Source organism: Schistocerca nitens, chromosome 2 (genome assembly GCF_023898315.1).
Source record: "Schistocerca nitens isolate TAMUIC-IGC-003100 chromosome 2, iqSchNite1.1, whole genome shotgun sequence".
Taxonomy (NCBI): Eukaryota; Metazoa; Arthropoda; class Insecta; order Orthoptera; family Acrididae; genus Schistocerca; species Schistocerca nitens.
This window is the reverse complement of record NC_064615.1, coordinates 266,436,241-266,458,558: the sequence shown is the minus strand read 5'-3', so window position 1 is coordinate 266,458,558 and position 22,318 is coordinate 266,436,241. Positions and strand designations below refer to the sequence as shown.

The 22,318-nt window shown below is 42.0% G+C and overlaps 1 protein-coding gene across 1 annotated transcript in view; it reads left to right on the top strand.

Moving 5' to 3' along the window:
* The window catches only part of LOC126236007 (farnesol dehydrogenase-like), a 57,363-nt gene extending 38,705 nt beyond the window's left edge, over window positions 1-18,658 (top strand). Inside the window, exons 3-6 of the mRNA XM_049945015.1 lie at window positions 3,506-3,635; window positions 3,720-3,849; window positions 9,344-9,490; window positions 18,512-18,658. Coding sequence (XP_049800972.1) covers window positions 3,506-3,635; window positions 3,720-3,849; window positions 9,344-9,490; window positions 18,512-18,565 — 461 coding nt within the window. The 3' untranslated portion in view covers window positions 18,566-18,658. The remainder of the gene's footprint in view (window positions 1-3,505; window positions 3,636-3,719; window positions 3,850-9,343; window positions 9,491-18,511) is intronic.
* The last annotated feature ends 3,660 nt before the right edge of the window (window positions 18,659-22,318 follow it).

Below are 22,318 nucleotides of genomic sequence, written 5' to 3'. Positions count from 1 at the left end.
GAGTAAGGAAAACGGTCACCAGCCTAATTAGGCAAGAGAATTATTGTCATTCTCGTTTATGAAAATAAGTATGAGTAACTTTAACGGACAAACACAACCTATATTTTACCACACGCGAGTGCAATGAACTCTGACACCTGCATATGTCAATGTTAAGGTTGGAACTAACAGCTAGAGCAGCACAAACTATTTGCAAAAATATAACCGATAACGGAACACACTATTACTTTCAGGGCTTATTCAAAGCGAATAAGTTTTACAACATTACTATTAATATTCACTGCAAAATCATAAATTGGACATTGGTTAAGTATTATTTTTTCAAACACTTTCCTAGTTGACATAAAATTATAAATGTAGTTCACTGCAAAATTATGAACTGGTCACAGGTTAAGTCTCTCTCAGCTAAATACTTTTCTATTTAGAATGAAAGTTAAATGTATTTCACCAGCAAATTACTTCTCACTGTCTTTTGAATAAAGAAGTTATTGTTTTCACAAATAGTGGTCTTTCTATTAGTTGTTATTTATCATGAGCATAAAGGATAACCTGTGGATGCTATTACACTATTAATATGCACTTTCAATACCCAAAAGAAACAAGTGCTTGGCAAGCATGAGTATATAACTTTCCACTATTGCAGTTTTCCACTTGTACTACAGTGAGACACAAAATTAACTTATTTGTAAGATACTGACTCACCTTTTGCGATTTACAACAGGCAGCAATGTGATCATTTACTAAGCAAAACTTTATAAGCCTCAGTTTTAAGAACTTTTAATTTTGAAGTTGGCAACAACATATTAATAAGCAGTTTCAATAGAAAAATTATTTTCTGCAAGCATCAATTACTTTAGTTCGCTTTCTTGCCACATTAACTTTAACTTTCTTTTTACTATGTTCAAGAGACCTTAATTAGTAAAACACTGGGCATTAATGTTCTTTCAGTAAGGACACTTGGCAATCACTTTAGTTCAAACGGAGAGGAGCCTGAGAGGTGGTATGACAAGGGGAAAAAAGTCAGGGTAGGTACATAAATTCAGTTATAAATTACCTTATATTTGAGCACATTAACACATCCAACAAACTGATCCTTCACTGTACATTACTATAGTGTTAAGTTACAGAGATTGCGCAATGTGGTGGCGATTGCGTGTTGTTAGATGCATTTGCAGGTAGAATTGCTGGACTCTGTCATTTCTTGGTGGCGATGATAGATGCCAATTTCAGAATAATTCCAGCTCTTTTTCCATCCATCCGAGACATTGGAAAACGTCAGGAAAAGGCTCTCTCGGAACCAGCACAATATACAACTTTTACATGGGCAGTTCACAGTTTGGTAGCTCGTTCTCGACTGACTCTTGGTTCCACCTTTTCTACCTAGGCCAACCACAATTTGCGCACGCTACACAGTTCCGTTCCCGAGGGGAACCACAACACTTTTTACATAAAGTTTAGCTAAGAGCCCTTAGTGAAGGTCAGCAGTTTACATAACAGAGAACAAACATTTTAAATAAAACAGAACCTTTGCACATATTGACATTTCTAAAAAAATTGTTTAAACAAATTCCAAATATATACAGTAAGTTTTGTCTCCCTCCAATTGGGACAAAGAATTTAAATGACATATACACTACATTTCATAGAATCAAACCATGACATCAAAGTTTTTTACACAGAAAAGAATAAACACTCTCATGATATCGACTCAATCCAACAACATTTACAGATACTCAATGTTATAACATTAAACCAAAACAAAAATGCGAAATAAATCAGTAGAGCATTAGAGCTATGGTGTAACAAATGGTCGTCTTCGGATACACCGTCATCCAGGCTAATAGCTGATCGAAATATGTACCACGCTAAAGACGCAGACCGATGGTGGCAGTATTTGCTCATTAACGTGCGCTTCCGTGGAATCTGTGGTAGTAATCAGAGGCCTCATGATAGCTGTGGACCACATTAACATTGCTATGGACCACCTGCATTCCTTCATGCCGTATTCCCGACAGATGTTGCGTGTTGCAGCAGGGTAACTGTCCTTGTCACTAGACCAGAATCGTGCTACACTGGTTTGAGTAGCATGATAGTGAATACGCGTTGCTGTCCTGTCCACCAAATTCACCTGATCTGAACCCGACGGAACAGGCGTCACAAGCGACTTCTAATCAAGCTGCGGGCCTATGAGGTATCGTCTCAGTTGTGCGACTGGATTCGTGATTTCCAGTCAGGAAGGTCGCAGTTCGTAGTAATAGACGGCAAATCATCGAGCAGAACTGAAGTGATATCAGGTGTTCCCCAGGGAAGCGTCCTGGGACCTCTGCTGTTCCTGATCTATATAAATGACCTGGGTGACAATCTGAGCAGTTCTCTAAGGTTGTTCGCAGATGATGCTGTAATTTACCGTCTACTAAGGTCATCCGAAGACCAGTATCAGTTGCAAAGCGATTTAGAAAAGATTGCTGTATGGTGTGGCAGGTGGCAGTTGACGCTAAATAACGAAAAGTGTGAGGTGATCCACACGAGTTCCAAAAGAAATCCGTTGGAATTCGATTACTCGATAAATAGTACAATTCTCAAGGCTGTCAATTCAACTAAGTACCTGGGTGTTAAAATTACGAACAACTTCAGTTGGAAAGACCACATAGATAATATTGTGGGGAAGGCGAGCCAAAGGTTGCGTTTCATTGGCAGGACACTTAGAAGATGCAACAAGTCCACTAAAGAGACAGCTTACACTACACTCGTTCGTCCTGTGTTACAATATTGCTGAGCGGTGTGGGATCCTTACCAGGTGGGATTGACGGAGGACATCGAAAGGGTGCAAAAAAGGGCAGCTCGTTTTGTATTATCACGTAATAGGGGAGAGAGTGTGGCAGGTATGATACGCGAGTTGGGATGGAAGTCATTAAAGCAAAGACGTTTTTCGTCGCGGCGAGATCTATTTACGAAATTTAAGTCACCAACATTCTCTTCCGAATGCGAAAATATTTTGTTGAGCCCAACCTACATAGGTAGTAATGATCATCAAAATAAAATAAGAGAAATCAGAGCTCGAACAGAGAGGTTTAGGTGTTCGTTTTTCCCGCGCGCTGTTCGGGAGTGGAATGGTAGAGAGATAGTATGATTGTGGTTCGATGAATCCTCTGCCAAGCACTTAAATGTGAATTGCAGATTAATCATGTAGATGTAGATGTAGATGTAGATGTAGATGAACGACATGTGGGACGCTGTCGGGCGTCAGTTCCACACCGACAAAGCACAAGCCTGTAATTCGCGTTTCTTGTGCGTAGATATGTGGTACGACATACCCCTGAAAACATGACAACGACTTGTCGAATCAATGCCATGCAGAACAGCATCTGTATTTCGTTCTTAACTTGGACCAGAAGGCTATTAAGCATGGTGGTCATAGTGTTTGATTTCATCAGTGCACAGTGCTGAAACTTGCAATGTCAGGTCAGACCAATCCTGGGTAATGCGTGTGTCTGTGTATGTGCAGAGGGCAGCACAGAGGAGTTCCGCCGCATGCTGGAGGTGAACGTGCTGGGCCTGACGCTGTGCACCAAGGAAGCCGTTAACCTGATGCGCGCCAAGGGCATCGACGACGGCCACATCGTCAACATCGGCAGGTAACGCTCGCCTCTCTTCTCCCACCCGCCTGCTGCTCACGTTAATCATTGCCTCATTACTACTTTTGTGTTGCGTGTTTGCAGCGTGGCGAGCCACTGGCTACCCCTTATGTCGGAGGGCGCTTTCTATTACGGCACCAAGCACGCGGTCAGGGTGCTGTCCGAGGGTCTGCGTCGCGAGTTCCTCCAGCGGGACTCCAGCATGAGGGTCACTGTGAGTACTCCCACCAACTTAGAATCTCTCCTGAAGCACTAAACTCCAGTACTTCCTGGCACATTGTAGTACCTACATCTTCATACATATTCTACAAGCACCCACATAGTGCGTGGCGCAGGGTATCCTGTACCTCTATTAGTCTTACACTTTGCTATTCCCATTGGAAATGGAGGGAGTGGAAACGACTTCTGTATGCCTACGTATGATCCCTGATTTCTCTTCTCTTCGTGGTCCTTACGTGACACACTGACATGAGAATGTGAGACGTCACTTTGTAAACCCTAGACTGTTCACAAACAAATCTGAAATACAGTAATTGCTCTATATATATTCAGGATCAGCAGGGAGTCTCGACGTGAAGGAAGCACTAACTTTCCATACACTGAGGTGGTAGAAGTTATGCGATTGGGACATGCACATATACAGACGGAGGTAGTACCGTGTACACAAGGTTTAAAAGAGCAGTGCATTGGCGGAGCTCTCATTTGTACTCATGCGATTCACTTGAAAAGGTTTCCAACGTGATTATTGCTGCACGAAAATGGCTCTGAGCACTATGGGACTTAAGTTCTGAGGTCATAAAACCTCTAGAACTTAGAACTACTTAAACCTAACCAACCTAAGGACATCACACACATCCATGCCCAAGGCAGGATTCGAACCTACGACCGTAGCGGTCGCGCTGTTCCAGACTGCAGCGCCTAGAACCGCTCGGCCACTCCGGCCGGCTATTGCTGCACGACTGGAATTAACAGACTTCGAACTCGGAATGGTAGTTGGAACTATACTCATGGGACATTCCATTTCAGAAATAGGGAATTCAATATTCCGAGATCCACAGTGTCAAGAGTCTGCCGAGAACAAGTTTCAGGCACTACCTCTCACCACGGACAATGCAGTGACCGTCGGTCTTCACTTAACGACCGAGAGCAGCGGCGTTAGCGAAGAGTTGTCAGTGCTAACAAACAAGCAACACTGTTGGATGTACGACAAATGTATCTGTTAAGACAGTGCTGCGAAATTTGGCGTTAAACCAGGTACGACAGTAGACGACCGAAGCGAGTGCCTTTGCTAACAGCACGATATCGCGTGCAGTGCGTCTCCTGGGTTGGACCCTAGAAAACTGGAAAACTGTGGCCTGGTCAGATGAAGCCCGATTTCGGTTGATAAGAGCTGATCACAGGGTTCGAATGGGGCTCAGCCCCCACGAAGCCGTGGACCCAAGTTGTCAACAAGGCACTTTGCAAGCTGGTGGTGTCTCCATAATGGTGTTGGCTGTGTTTAAATGAAATCGACTAGGTCCCCTAATACAACTCAACCGATTATTGACTGCAAATGGCTATGTTCGGCTACTTGGAGACTATTTACAGCAAACAACTGTGGACTTTTTATGGATGACAATGCGTCATGTCACTGGGCCACATTTTTTTGTGATTGGTTTGAAGAAAATTCTGCACAATTCGAGCAAACGATTTCGCTACTCTGATCGCCCGTCCTTAATCCCATCACACGTTTATGGGTCAGTTCGTGCACGATACTCTGCACCAGCAACATTTTCGCACTTATTGACCGTTATGGGGGGCGGGGGGGAGGGGGGACACATTGCTCAGTATTTCTACGGGAGACTTCCAGTTGCTGCACTACGTCGGGCAAAAAGAGATCCGACACGATATTAGGAGGTGCCCCATGGGTTTTGTCACCTACATTTAAATTGGTAATAGTAGAACCGTTCAGCAGTCGGTTCGTATTTGTAGTCACTTTCTGGTAAAAACATTTGTCATCATTCGGTATAATTCTTACGTTTTCACTGAGAGTCAGTCCCACGGCCATGGTGACACACTTAGCCGGCACGATGTGCCTCGCCCTGCTACATCATTTCAAGAACCACTCACTGACTCAACTCCATTTGGCAACAATACCTCTCACTGGGTGCACTCGGCGCTTAACTGTCGGCTCTGTGCCTAACCTCGAACTATGCCACCAGATACACAACTGGCCATTAAAATTGCTACACCAAGAACAAATACAGATGATAAACGGGTATTCATTGGACAAATATATTATACTAGAACTGACATGTGATTACACTTCCACGCAATTTCGGTGCATAGATCCTGAGAAATCAGTACCCAGAACAACCACCTCTGGCCGTAATAGCGGCCTTGATACGCCTGAGTATTGACTGAAACAGACGGCGTGTACAGGTACAGCTGCCCATGCAGCTTCAACACGATACCACAGTTCATCAAGAGTAGTGACTGGCGTATTATCACAAGCCAGTTGCTCGACCACCATTGACCAGACGTTTTCAATTGGTGAGAGATCTGGAGAATGTGCTGGCCAGGGCAGCAGTCAAACATTTTCTGTATCCAGAAAGGCCCGTACAGGACCTGCAAACATGCGGTTGTGCATTATTGCTGAAATGTAGGGTTTCGCAGGGATCGAATGAAGGGTAGAGCCACGCGTCGTAACAAAAAATGGCTCTGAGCACTATGGGTCATCAGTACCCTAGAACTTAGAACTACTTAAACCTAACTAACCTAAGGACATCACACACATCCATGCCCGAGGCAGGATTCGAACCTGCGACCGCAGCAGTCGCACGGTTCCGGACTGCGCGCCTAGAACCGCGAGACCACCGCGGCCGGCCACGTCGTAACACATCTGAAATGTAACGTCCACTGTTCAAAGTGCCGTCATTGCGAACAAGACGTGACCGTAACCAATGACACCCCTTACCACCACGCCGGGTAATACGCTAGTATGGCGATGACGAATACACGCTTCCAATGTGCGTTCACCGCGATGTCGCCAAACACGGATGCGACCATCATGATGCTGTATACGGAACCTGGATTCATCCGAAAAAATGACGTTTTGCCATTTGTGCACCCAGGTTCGTCGTTGAGTACACCATCGCAGGCGCTCCTATCTGTGATGGAACGTCAAGAGTAACCGCAGCCATGGTCTCCGAGCTGATAGTCCGTGCTGCTGCAAACGTCGTCGAACTGTTCGTACCTATGGTTGTTGTCTTGCAAACGTCCCCATCTGTTGACTCAGGGATCGAGAGGTGGTTGCATCATCCGTTACAGTCATGCGGATAAGATGCCTGTCATCTCGACTGCTAGTGATACGAGGCCGTTGGGATCCAGCACGGCGTTCCGTATTACCCTCCTGAACCCAACGATTCCATATTCTGCTAACAGTCATTGGATCTCGACCAACGCGAGCAGAAATGTCGCGGTACGATAAACCGCAATCGCGATAGGCTACAATCCGACCTTTATCAAAGTCGGAAACGTGATGGTACGTATTTCTCCTCCTTACACGAGGCATCACAACAACGTTTCACCAGGCAACGCCGGTGAACTGCTGTTTGTGTATGAGAAATCGGTTGGAAACTTTCCTCATGTCAGCACGTTGTATGTGTCGCCACCGCCGCCAACCTTGTGTGAATGCTCTGAAAAGCTAATCATTTGCGTATCACAGCGTCTTCTTCCTGTCGGTTAAATTTCGCGTCTGTAGCACGTCATCTACGTGGTGTAGCAATTTTAATAGCCAGTATTGTATTATTACCTCTGATTATGGGACCGTTGATCCCTTACAATGTCAACAAAGTACTCGTGAACTCTGTTAGGTAAACTTAAAGAACACGTATCTGCGTAAGATTGCTCCGCCCTTATACTGCCACTAACGTACATTATATTTAGCGTAAATAATAATAATTAGGTATGGCTCAAAAGCCTGGTGCAGGATTTTCAGTTGGATGCCACTCCGGCGATTACAGATCGTGAAAATGCGGTAAGAGAGATTAGGGTGCGCAGAGAGGCATAGAGCTACTTTTCCTTCGCTCAATACGCAAATGGAATAGGGTAGAAAATTGATAATATTGGTACGATGTACTCTCCGCCATGCACTGTACAGTGACTTGCGCAGTATAAATGTCGGCAAGGACCGGAAGAGACTGCACGTCATGTCTGTTTTAGAGGAAGGATAAGAGGAGGAATACAAGTAATTACAAGCGACTAGTTTTAATGGGCTCGTTAGACTGCTTCAGTTACAACGTAGACTCGATGTTCGCAATCGCGAAGTAATAACATACACACAGACTAGACATAAGGTCTCAGGCAACAACAGTGACCGGCTAGTAAAATTTTTTAATCGTATATTGCAACCTGACGACACGCAAGTGATATAATTACGGTTTTCGGCTCAATAAGGAGCCATCATCAGGTGATCTGAAGACGTTACACATTGATTCGTCAATTGAATCAAACATATCTGCGCTCTGTTTGTTTCAAATATCGCGAGCGCCTGTCGAGGTATCTCCCACTGATGAATTACTACGCAATACCCTGAAATCATCTCATAATGTCTCCGTACTATATTGAAACTGGTAATTATATCACTTGTCTGACCTGTGGCTGACATTGTTGTTGTTGTGGTCTTCAGTCCGGAGACTGGTTTAATGCTGCTTTCCATGCTACTCTATCCTGTGCAAGCATCTTCATCTCCGAATAACTACTGCAACCTAGATCCTTCTGAATCTGCTTACTGTATCATCTCTTAGTCTTCCTCTACGATTGTTACCGCCCACGCTTCCCTACATATTGTATGCTGCTAGAACGAGGAAACGAAAGCTGTAACTCTTAGTGGAGTTCACTCAGACGTCATTGTTTCCTTTATAATAGCATTGGCACCTCTCCATTGCAAAGTATCACCACCAACCTTGTCGTAATATTTATCCCTTGCTACCTAAAGGATTCTTCCGAACTTGTCTATGTTTTCTGGTCTTCAGCTATTCACAAGCATGTTGATTAGATAGTCCTATTAATATTTTCTTATCTCATCTTTTGGTAACTTTCTTGGACGAACTCCCATTAATTCACCTGACGCTATGCTATTTCCACCTAGCTTCCATACCCACTACAGTCGTAATTAAGCCTTCCTCTCCAGTATATTGCCTGACCTGTTTGTATCTTTTACTGCCCCTCCTGATAACTGCCAACATGCATCTCTACAACCGTCACCGAACTTGTACCGGGACTACAGACATGCGCCTGCAAACAAACAAAAACTTAATTAGGAAACTCTATTTTTGGAAGTGATAATTAAAAATTTATGAGGCAGCCTCGTATTTTGTTTATTTTAAAATGAAGTCTCGCTATTGTCGTTGGGGTTGCTACAACATCTGTACCTACGTGTAAACTGTATCGCCTGCCGCTGTGGCCGAGCGGTTCTAGGCGCTTCAGTCCGGAACCGCGCTGCTGCTACAGTCGCAGGTACGTATCCTGCCTCGGGTATGGATGTGTCTGATGTCCTTAGGTTAGTTAGGTTTTAGTAGTTCTAAGTCTAGGGGACTGATGACCTCAGATGCTAAGTCCCATAGTGCTTAGAGCCATTTGAACCATTTTAAACTGTATCAAAAGTTTACTTGTATGGCGTAGGTAGCTGTGGTCCGTGATCGTGTTGATTTTGCTTCGCCTTTCAGGAGATCAGCCCCGGTCTCGTGGCCACGGACATCTTCGACAACCTGCAGCTCTTCTCGCGGGAGGCGATGCTGAAACATCCGCACATCACGCCGGAGGACATCGCCGACGCCGTCATCTACGTCCTGGGCGCCCCGCCCTCTGTGCTGGTACGTAGGTGTCCGCTCTAGAAACTTCCCAACACCGAAACGAGACCACCCGGTCCAGAGAGTGAACTGCGTGCCGTTTCCCTAAACCAGCTACTTTGTGTCATTTAAGTAATCCTTCACCCATATAGTATTTAATAAGTCGAGATTGGAAAAAAGTGACATGAGTTATTTACAAAAGAATGGAAAAATTGGTAGAAGCCGACCTTGGGGATGAACAGTTTCAGTTCTGGTGAAAAGTACTAACCCGCGAGACAAAGACGACCCTACAACTAATCTTACGAGGGTCACTCCAAAAGAAAGGCACACTATTTTTTTTATCCATCTTTTATTCTACATGTTTGAAAGTTTTACAGTGTGTAGATACATCCTTCAGGAACAATATTTTCATTTCTCCACATAATTTCCATCCCTCTCAATTGCCATCTTGGAACCAGCGCCTGTATACCCGCACGGTAAAATTCTGGACCAACCTGTTGGAGCCACTGTTTGGCAGTGTGCGCAAGGGAGTCATCATATTCAAACCTTGTTCCACGAAGAGAGTCTTTCAGTTTCCCAAAGAGATGATAGTCACATGGAGCCACGTCAGGACTGTAAGGCGGGTGTTTCAGTGTCGTCCATCCGAGTTTTGTGATCGCTTCCATGGTTTTTCGACTGACATGTGGCCGTGCATTGTCGTGCAACAGCAAAACATCCTGCTTTTGTCGATGTGGTCGAACACGTCTCAGTCGAGCTTGAAGTTTCTTCAGTGTCGTCACATATGCATAAGAATTTATGGTGGTTCCACTTGAAGGATGTCCAAAAGCAAGAGTCCTTCGGAATCGAAAAACACCGAAGCCATAACTTTTCCAGAAGAAGGTGTGGTTTTGAATTTTTTTTTCTTGGGTGAATTTGCATGCAGTTTCATCGCCTGTCACAATTCTTCCAAGAAATTCATCTCCACCATTCTCGTACTGTTCCAAAAGTACGCCACATACCGTTTTTCTCGTTTTTTTTTTGTGAGCCACTGTCAACATCCTGGGAACCCACCTGGCACAAACCTTTTTTAACGCCAACACTTACAGTATTCTGCAAACACTTCCTTCCCCTATCCCAACGTAGCGTGACAATTCTTTCACTGTGATGCATCTGTCAGCAGTCACCAGTTCGTTAACTCTCTGCACATTGTCTGGAGTGTGTGCACTACGAGGCCTGCCACTGCGAGGACAATCCTCAATATTGCCATGCCACCTTTCATCACGTAACCTGCTTACCCACCGACTAACTGTACTGCGATCGACAGCAGCATCGCCATACACCTTTTTCAACCTCTTGTGGATGTTTTCCTCTGTCTCGTTTTCACAGCACAGGAATTCTATGATAGCACGTTTCTTCTGACGAACGTCAAGTGTAGCAGCCATCTTGAAGACATGCTGACATGCTGTGACGGCGCCACTCACGGGAACAGGTTGAACTAAGTTTGAAAACAAGCGGGAAGGATGTATCTACACACTGTAAAACTTTCACACATGCAGAATGACAACTGTATTTTTTAAAAAATAATGTGCATTCCTTTGGAGTGACCCTCGTAGAAGATACGAGGGGCGTTCAGTAGGTAATGCAACACATTTTTTTCTGAAAGCAGGTTGCTTTTATTCAGGATTCCAATACACCATATCCCCCCCCCCCCCCCCCCCCCGCTACACTCTTTTCGTTACAAAATCTATTTTTCAGTGTAACCTTAGTTCAATGGAGTGGCCTTGCGCCACCTTACTATGAGGACTAATATGCCCGTACGGTAGCACTCTACTGGTCGATGTAGGAGCCATCGTCTTACTGCATCAATAACCTCCCCATCATCTGCGTACTTCTTTCCGCGCACTGCGTCCTTCCTTGGGCCAAATAGACGGAAATTTGAAGGTGCGAGATCCGGGCTGTAGGGTGGACGACAAAGAACAGTCCAATGACGTTTTGTGAGAACCTCTCGAGTGTACAGACCTGTCTGAAGCCTTGCGTTTTCGCGGAGGAGGGTAAGTTCGTTGCACTTTTGTGGTGACTAACACGGTGAAGTTGTTTCTTCAATTTCCTGAGGATGGCAGGATACACTTCAAAGTTGTTCGTTGCATCACAAAGGAGGACACCAAACAGGATAACCCCTTCAGAGCTAGAAGGCCGTCGCCATGACTTTACTGGTTGAGGGAGCAGGTTTGAACATTTTCTTCGGAGGAGAGGTGGGGTGGCGCCACTCCTGTTTGAAGCCTGTGACGATGATCGAAAGAAAGTCACGATCAGCCTCGTAACGCCCAAGCAATTCCGCACAGATGGTTCCTCGTTGCTCGTTATGGCCTTTTGCTAGGTGGCGGGGATTACAGTGGGCACACACCTTTGAGTACCCCAACTGGCGGACGAATGTGTCAGCACTACGGACGGAGACGTCCTGTTGAGAGCGAGGTGTTTGATTGAGACCTATCTATCACCTAGAGTGAGAGTGTCCGCACGTTCTGACATTGCAGGAGTCACGACTGTGTGCGGCCGACCGGCACGAGGGAGATCGAGCACATTTTCGCGACCTTGTTGCGATGTTAAACAGACGCCTCGCCCAACGACTCACCGTGCTTTTGTACACTGCCAGGTCTCTACAGACATTCTACAAGCACCTATCAGCATTTGCGATGCTCTGGTTTTCCGCCAAAACAAACTCAATGACAGCTCTCTGCTTGGAACACGCCTCCGTTACAGACGCCATTTTGAAGGCTACGTACAGCGCAGCCACCTATTGGAACTTCGTGAAACTTTAGGGGCTGACGTACGATTTTCCCACGATGTCCCACATTTTTTTCAACCGAAATTGGCTGAGAAAAAAATTTGTTGCATTACCCCTTACCGAACTCCCCTCCTAGATTGAATTAAGTGAAACTTACTTTACAGCATCTGTAGTTTTAGAGAGAGCTGTGGACAATGTTAAGTGGAATATGTTTCTTTATTGTGGGACCTGCAGCATATATTTTGTCACAGGAGGACATTATGCAGAGAACTGGTGGACAGTACCCTGCTTGATATTTTATTTTGATATATAAGCTTATTTTGACTTAATTGCCTTCACCAGTACATGTCCTGACCTTGTAGATGGACATATGTTAACTCTTAGTAAACTGTTATTGCTGCGTTTAGCCTAATTTCTATTTTCAGTAACGTTTTATGGTAGACAAAAGTAAACTACCAGCTGTCAAACTTCAATTTCCAGAACTGTCAAAACAATAAAAAAACGTGTTATAATATACCTGCAACAACTTTAAAATGTTATTGAAAAAATACTGGGTGTTTATAAATGAATATCGGGGTTTTAACGCTTTATAATATTTATTACATTAAGCTTACAGTTATAAATGGTATGTCAAATGAAAGAGCAACTCAAACAGTTTTACCAAGAACCTTATAAATGTTCAATGTGGGCAACATTTGTCACACGGCACACATCGGCACACATCAAGTCTATAGCCGAGCGCTGGATAGGCCGCAATGGGCCCAATGACAGGGCTTGCTTACATTTATAACTGTAATTTCACCCGACCTAACGCCATGCGATTTTTTCCTTTGGGGCTTCATCAAGGATCGTGTGTACGTGCCTCCGCTACCAGCAGACCTCCCCGAATTAAGAAACCGGATTGAAGCAGCTGTTGCTACAATCACTGAAGACACACTTATCAACGTTTGGGAAGAACTCGGCTGTAGACTTGATGTGTGCCTTGTGACAAATGGTTCCCACACTGAACATTTTTGAGGTTCTTGGTAAAACTGTTTGAGTTGCTCTTTCATTTGACATATCATTTATAACTGTAAGTTTAATATAATAAATATTATAAAACGTTAAAACCCCGATATTCATTTATACACACCCTGTATTACGCTTAACAACTACAGACAGCAGTAATACTTCACTTGACATATGCCCATCTACAACGTCAGGACACGTACTGATGAAGGCAATAAAGCCGAAATAAGCTTATATACTAAAATAAAATATCAAGTAGCATACGGTCTTCCAATTCTCTGGATTACAAGAATATATTCTGAAGGTGTTGTTGTAATCTTCAGTACGATGAGTGGTTTGATCGAGGTCCCAACGCTACTGTATCTTGTGCGAGCCTCTCTATCTCTGCAGAAGGTACTGCAGTCTGCAAAAAAAAAAAAAAAAAATGGTTCAAATGGCTCTGAGCACTATGGGACTCAACTGCTGTGGTCATAAGTCCCCTAGAAATTAGAACTACTTAAACCTAACTAACCTAAGGACATCACACACATCCATGCCCGAGGCAGGATTCGAACCTGCGACCGTAGCAGTCGCACGGTTCCGGACTGCGCGCCTAGAACCGCGAGACCACCGCGGCCGGTCTGCAGTCTGCATTTATGAGACTCTGGTTACTGTGTTGGTCTGCTTCTGCAATCTGTAGCACCCGCCCCTCCCTCCATTAACAAATTGAAGAAGCTTTGATGCCTCAGAGCGTGTACTATCATTTAATCCCTTCCTTTAGTCAAATTGCGCAGTAAATTCCTTTTCTCTTTTCAGTACTTTCTCTTTAATCGTCAGATCTCTCTATCACACCAATATTCCCACGGAAGACCGCTAGAACAACATAACGTATTACGCCAGAGGTATGATTTAACTACCTTGTTAAACATACTGGTCGTAGTTTCCTCTTTCATTTTCTTGGGAAATTTATAACACAGTCTGACTCCTTCGTAGAAAATGCTGGCTTCAGTACTTTGTTTAATTTGTTCGGTGCCTCTATGTTAACTCCGCTGATAATCCGAGCTGTTAGTGTGATAATACTAACTTTTATCTTAACGTGCATAATGGATTGAAAGATGCGCTCAGATAGTACAAGTAGAAACTACAATTCTTCAATCAGATTTTTACCAGTATCCGAAATATTGGTTTCTCCTTACTATTGTTATTGCCCTTTTCTGCACTTAAAATGTCACTTCATTTTTATCTGTAAAATATGATACCACAGCTATGGACTGAGTGTAAGTAAGACTAGTATGTGACTACAATTCACTTGTTGCAGGCTAGAGGTGACACCAGTTTGTGCAGAATCAGACGGACTGTACAAAATGATATGAATAATGTGAAAACTTGTGAATGGAAACAGAATCTTTGTTAATGGACCAAGTATCCGTTTCTCACAAGTTACAACTTGTTTCCGACTTGTAATGAACAAACACACGTCATGCGCAACAGTCAAAGTGAAATGCATCCATTTGTGCTGCTTGCCTTATAAAATCACCTACAAAGGTTCGATTGTATTGAGATCAGGAGACTGATGAGGCCAAACTAGGTGTTGGACTTCATCTTTTTTGGGGGCATCGGTCTTCTAACCGGTTTGATGCGGCCCCCCACGAATTCCTCTCCTTTGCCAACTTCTTCATCTCAGAGTAGCAATTGCAACCTACGTCGTCAATTATGTGCTGGATGCATCCCATTCTCTATCTTCCTCCATAGTTTTTGCCCTCTACAGCACCCTTTACTACCAAGGAAGTCATTGCTTGATGTCTTAACAGACATCCGGTTGTCAGTATTTCCCACATATTCCTTTCCTCTCCGATTCTGTGCAGAACCCCCTCATTCCTTACCTTATCAGTCCACCTAATTTTCAGCATTCGTATGTAGCACCACATCTCAAATGCTTCGATTCTCTTCTGTTCCGGTTTTCCCACAGTCCATGTTTCACTACCATGCAATGCTGTACTCCAGACGTACTTTCTCAGAAATTTCTCCCTGAAATTAAGGCCAGCGTTGGATGCTAGTAGACTTCTCTTGGCCAGGAATGCCCTTTTTGCCATTGCTAGTCTGCTTTTGATGTCGTCCTTGCTCCGTCCGTCATTGGTTATTTTACTTCCTAGGTAGCAGAATTCCTTAACTTCATCTACTTCGTGACCATCAATCCTGATGTTAAGTTCCTCGCTGTTCTCATTTCTACTACTTCTCATTACCTTCGTCTTTCTCCGATTTACTCTCAAACCATACTGTGTACTCATTTGACTGTTCATTCCGTTCAGCAGATCATTTAATTCTTCTTCACTTTCACTCAGGATAGCAATGTCATCAGCGAATCGTATCATTGATATCCTTTCACCTTGAATTTTAATTCCACGCCTGAACATTTCTTTTATTTCGATCATTGCTTCTTCGACGTACAGATTAAACATCAGGGGGGGAAGAGGGGAAGGAAAGACTACATTCCTGTCTTACATCCTTTCTAATCCGAGCTCTTCGGTCTTCGACTTCATCTTCGGACGGCAAAGAGAAGACCAAGACTAGAGCGTCATTGAAACCTAGCCACACTTCACAATAGGGCGGCGATAGTCAACACGATAGGCTTGCTGGCACGCTCTAAACGTGAACACGTCGGATACATGATGCACCCCCGTTCATACCTACACCGGATTTAAGGTTGTGCTGTTGACAAGTGGGATCTATCGCCTCATTTGTTTTTCGATGCATTCTCCTCTACTATTACAGTGTACAAGAGTACAGCATGACTCAATAGCCCAGGCAGCCTTTCTTTTAAAGGGAAATTTGCTAACGTAGAGTGTAGATTTAAGTGTCAAGAAGTCCTTTCTTAAAGTATTGGTATGGAGTGTACCCATGTACGCAAGTGAAACATGGTTGATAAATAGGTTAGATAAGGAGAGAATAGAAGTTTTTGAAATGTGGTGCTTTGGAAGAATGCTGAAGATTAGAGGGGTAGATCACGTAACTAATGAGGAGGTACTGAATAGAATTGGGGAGAAGAGAAATTTGTAGTGCAACCTGACCAAAAGAATGGATCGGTTGGTAGGACACATTCTGAGACATCAAGGGATCAACAATTTAGTACTGGAGGGAACTGTGTGGGGTAAACATAGTAGAAGGAGAGCAAGAGAACCTTAAAATGGTTCAAATGGCTCTGAGCACTATGGGACTCAACATCTGTGGTCATAAGTCCCCTAGAACTTAGAACTACTTAAACCTAACTAACCTAAGGACATCATACACATCCATGCCCGAGGCAGGATTCCAACCTGCGACCGCAGCGGTCGCGCGGTTCCGGACTGAGCGCCTAGAACCGCTAGACCACCGCGACCGGCAAGAGAACCTTATTTAGATCGACTATCTACTTTGTTAGTGTGTGACAACGTAACCATGACATTTCCTGGTACCTACTAACCTCTGGCTGTCACCTTCAGTACTTGGTGCTGAATAGCAAACGTTTCCTATATTTCATGGTTTTGCGATTACCATCGTTGTTGACCTACGTTATACCTTTGTTTAAAAAAATAATAATTCTAACCAACATTTTGTGGAGGTAAGGCAACATATTAAATTTTGGTGCCTCCCAGCGCTGTTGCAACTTTGACCAGTCACAGTTTTGTTATAGTCATTTAGTGACGAACTGATCACCGATAATGCTAACACCTTCTGAGCTACAGCTATAAAACGCTGCTAATTTATTTCGTACGCTACTTGATAAGTTTATTTTCTGTGCTTCTTATAGTGTTTAATCTCTCAAAGTTGTTCTTTTTCGTTTGTAAATATGTAGTTCAGCTCATTACAGTTGTTGCTGATGGTAAGAATTTATGTGTCTCTAAAATTATGTTCTGTATATCGTAAGTCCTTATTGCGAGTCAACTTTGGAACTAAATGAGAAAATCATGTTTGATTACATCATGTAACCAGTAGCAATGAAGGACACTCATATTCTGCTCTCAGCCATAGAAACATGGAATCTGAGTCCTCATAGACTGACCAGTGAGTGCTATATCAGCTACCGGATGGATTATTAAGTGAACAGTACTCTGACAGTGACATGTAAGTGATGATCAGGCATTTTCTCGATGTGGCTGTTGTCAATGGAAAAACCAGAACGAATTTAGAATTCATGTCATTGTAGGGCTTATAGGGGGCATCAGTGTATTCGCCGACAACAAAAACACATAAAACGCTACACGTCAGATGCTGCACACCATACGTTCCACACTGAAAGAGTACACACTACTGCAAAGGGAAAATCGAAAAGGTGTGCGCTGTGTAGCGCAGTGCGACATCCCAATCATAAAAAATGGATGTGCCTGACAGGTGGTGTTTGACTCTGTACGAACACAACAAGAACTGCTTTTTACAGCACCACAAAAACTGAACAAACCTGATTTACCAGTGATTTCACTGCGAGACCACTTACAACATACACACACACGCAAAATTTCCTCTGAAAATAATGAATAAATAACGTTGATCTGACATACACCTGGTTGTACCTGCAATAAGAAAATAATAATTCTAGCAAGTGGAATGGAATGATCGTATTGCATTGATGGCCAGGAGTCCCCCACCTGGGGAAGTTCGGCCGCCGACTTCCAAATCTTTTCAGTTGACGCCACAGTGGGTGACTTGGGTGTCGATGATTATGAAGTGATAATGAGGGCAGCAACAGCACGCAGTCCCCGAGTGGAGAAAAATCTCCAACCCTGCTGGGACATCGAATGTGGGCCCGCTGTATGGTTGTCAGATGCACTGACCACTCAGCTAAGGTAAAGGACGGTCGAACAGATATTTTCTTGCTGCTAAACAAGGTGTTAAAATCTGGTGCTTCGCAGCGCTGAAGCAATCTTGTTCAGTCACAGCTTTGTGATACTCATTCAGTGATAGAATTATCACTCATTACCCAGACATTAACACCTCCTGCGCAACAGCCATGAAACGTTGCTAATGACATTCCGAACACTACTTTACAAGTTTCAAAATATAATAGTACTGTTTCCTAAAGTTCTAACAAAACATGGTTATTTGGCACTCCATAATGTTTTTTATTTTCCGTCGCCCCCCCCCCCCCTTCTCTCTCCCTACGAGAAAGAGGGCCACCACTATTTCATACTATTTCGCGTATTGTTCTGTCTGAGAACGTATTTTTTTTTTTCCTGTTTGAAGATGCTGAAATACCATGCCGCGGTTAATGTCCTGCAATTGCTAGCTGAGGTTTGTCAGAGATCACTTTCACGTTTCAGGTGCACGAGATGATGGTAATGCCAGTCAAACAAAAGATGCTGACCGACATGTAACAGACACACTGTCTCCTTGCCGTGGGCACCTCACTGCACGACGTTATGTTATGTACATTGTCAGCATGGTCAAAATAAATGTATAATACCGATCTTCTCAATTTCTTCTTAATTTATAACCATGTTTTCCTACGTAACACATTATTTTCCACAGTGAATTCTTCGGCATTCATTATGAAATCTGGGACAAGAATATTTCGAGCTTTCGCCGAGGAGGGGTGACTTCCTGAATATATAAAGTGGGTATATGTACTTAATTTTGTTTATTTAAAAAATCTGGATGATGCTTATAAGCTATTAAACCATGCTGTATCTAAACTATTACCTTATTTCAGTATACATAAATATAAAAGCACCTGTTATAGTGTTATAAAATTGAACTAACAACTACTGAAGGAACTGATCGAAAATTCCATTTAGCTATGAGTCAATAGCATTGTTCATTGTAAAACCGAATGACAGTTAGTACTGTATCGTAAACAGGCCTCTGTGGTTCGAGATATAGGCAGATAATTTCTTTGTATAATGTCAATGAAATTAAGTAAATATTAAGCTACCAACAGAAAATAAAAACAGTAGCTGTGTATTATAATGGAGAAGGTAGTAGCTTTTTATAAAGTAGCGCTGTTCCTTCTAGTTCAGCATATAACATTTAATGGCATCAGTACACATGGTATTAAAGAGTATAATGGCATTTCACTGTTAATATTGGGTACACGATGGGTCTCTATAATTTGCTTGACATTTGTTAATGTATTCCTTGACTCATTCCATATCCATCAAGATCCTCCTTTTTCAAATGATCTGTAGGACACTATGAATGAAAGAATGCGTCATCCCTCAGTAGCAATCAAGTTACAAATTAAAAATAATGCAAGAAAAGGTGCAACCCATCAGCTTAAAGATTTATTGTAGTACTAAACTATTTATCATTCCCCAATGAGTACATCACGCAACAAAGTGTTGGAACTTGAACAAAATTGGGGTCAGAATATGCTGTGTAACCATTTTGCTGAGGATAAATGCTGTCAATAAAAGTAAGCGTCTTCACGAAATATAAATTTGTAGATAGTAACTGAAATAAATTTCTTGAAATTTGCTGGGTGTAACACAGTTTGTGCAAAATAATGAACTTTGATCAAAACTTAGCTTCATTTTGGTGCTTCACTGCAGTTGAATGCAAGGAATGTAATACAAAGCCGATTACAAATCTCTTGTTTTCATAGAAAAGTAAGTGAAATAATATGAATAAACAACATCATTTAATTTTTGTTAATTACACTAAAACTGCGTTCTCTCATACGTTCCTGTTTCAGATATGAGTACATTACTTTTTAGTGTGAACAGAATTTCCATATATAATACAGCAGCCCAAAAAACACTTAGTTTACATTGTTAATCTTGCTTCATTTTGTGAATTACAGTAATTACAAGTAATTAGATATTGTTATTCAGCTAACAGCATACCAAGCTCACAGCATGGTAAATAGAGCTGTTTCAGGCATTATAACTACAATATATTTGTTATCTCTCTTGTTAGTTGATTGATTGCAAATGTGAAACCCTAGTGACAGTTAAACAAATTGACAGTACATGTTCCTACAAGTAGATGGACATAACATTAGTGAGTGCTTTGACATGGAGCTCTTGAAAATTACGTTACAGAGCTCAAAAGTCGAAATTATTTGCGTGGGTACTATCTCATGACATAACAGTTAATCATGCAATCCAAATGGACTTCGAAATTGCATGAAAAAGGTATTGTATAACCGTCAGTTGGACAAAAAAATTGCAGACAACTGACAAAATGGCAATCAAACTATATTAACTTAAGCATTCATACAAATTGCAGTAAATACAATATAAACAATGCATTCTCTAGCAGTAATTGGTCGTATGAAACAGTAATACTACGTATAGAACAAAAATTCTCCTATTGTCTTATGGTGAAATGAGGATCTATGTTTAAAGCTATACTGCAACTCACAAAATTAAAAGTATCATACAGGCAGGCATTGGCACAAAACCTACACTCTATATCTAAATAAATGAAATGTGACTGCAGAATTTGGTACAATTTTGACCTGGCCAGATGTTAACATGAACAGTGTATGATAATCCCTTAGGAAGTCACGCACAGTTGTTACTTGCTAAGAGGTTCCTACAGTTGTTTAATTCTAATTTTTGTTTCACATAACAGTACATATCCTGAATTGTAGCTGAGTAGTTCACAACTTCATTATCAATATGTCTCCTGTGTGTTAATACTATAGGTCGTAATTCATAATCTCTGAAACAAGTGTAAAGTATTTTCAGTTCTCATCATTCATGACACTAGAAGAACTGAATGCAACAGCAATCGGAATAAGTAAACATAGCGTCATCTCCTCCTGCACATAATCTAAGTATCATAGTGTAGTATAATAGATAATATCCATAATCATCAGTGCATCATTATGCTAAACATAGCTTAATAAAGCTTCCACTCATAAGTAACTGTGTGCTCAAGATATTTATGCACAATTCACTCTGTAGTTGTTGAACTCTGTGTAGCTACAGTTGCAAATAATTAATTAACAGAGTATGTTGTCCAAAGAGTTTTGAAACACATGGTTTAACAAGACAAATGCAGTAAGACTCTGTTTATAGTTACCAGTTCCAATACTGTGTAGAATTATGGTAAAAGGTATTGAAGACTCAAATGAATGCACCAAGTAGTTTACTAGACACATGGATGAGTACAGGTAATCCACAAATGAAAGAACTTTCGGTAAACAAAATAAATATATATATATATATATATATATATATATATATATATATATATATGTGTGTGTGTGTGTGTGTGTGTAATATAGTGTAAACAAAACCATCTCATCATAACATGACAGAATTATTCCAGGTACAAATGTTGTATCAGCAGTGTGTTTGTGTAGGGAAAAACGAAGTACATATTCATAATCCAAGTTCCATCTTCTATCAAGTATATGCCTATCCAAAGATCAAAATGTATAACTCAATTAGTCAAGTGTATATAGTTAGGTGTGAGTTAAAGGACAGTCTAAGAAAACCTGTGACATCAGAACTGTGTTACCATGGAAGTAAATGTCACATGGGCCCTTGCCACACACTAGATGCACAAATGAGTGTGTATCCCCCTGAGGGGTGCCAAGCTGTATTATATCATAAAATTTCAAATAAACAAACTAGTATATATCAGTCATTAGCTCACTTTGTATGTCTGTATAATTTCAACTACGTTACATTATTAAGACCATAAAGCTTCCTAGATTTTGGATAGGTAAGTCGGTATGCATTTGGATGCAGATTTCCTAAAATTTGAAATGGTTAAACATATATGTCAAAAAACTTCAAAATCTCACCGTTTATAAATTTTTATTTTACATAACTCTCAGTTAATACAAGGTCTACAATCTTAAATTGTTGTCTGTTTTCTTTTACTATAGTGTTGTTCCATGGTCTTCTTAACTATGTCTTCTCTCTCAGTTGCAGAAATATTATTACTTAATGAAAATTCAACTAATCCATTGATGAGATACGCAGGTTTCTTATAGAAACACTAGTTGTGGTGTGCTGTAAGATTCTTAGTACATCTTCGAAGCAGCCAATATAATCTATCCAATTCGAATGATTTTTGGCACAGTAAGTTGTGCACATGTGGTCTATTTCCCTCACATATCTTTCAGTAGCATTACAAGATAGTGAATAAACAGAAATAGCTATGTGTTTTAT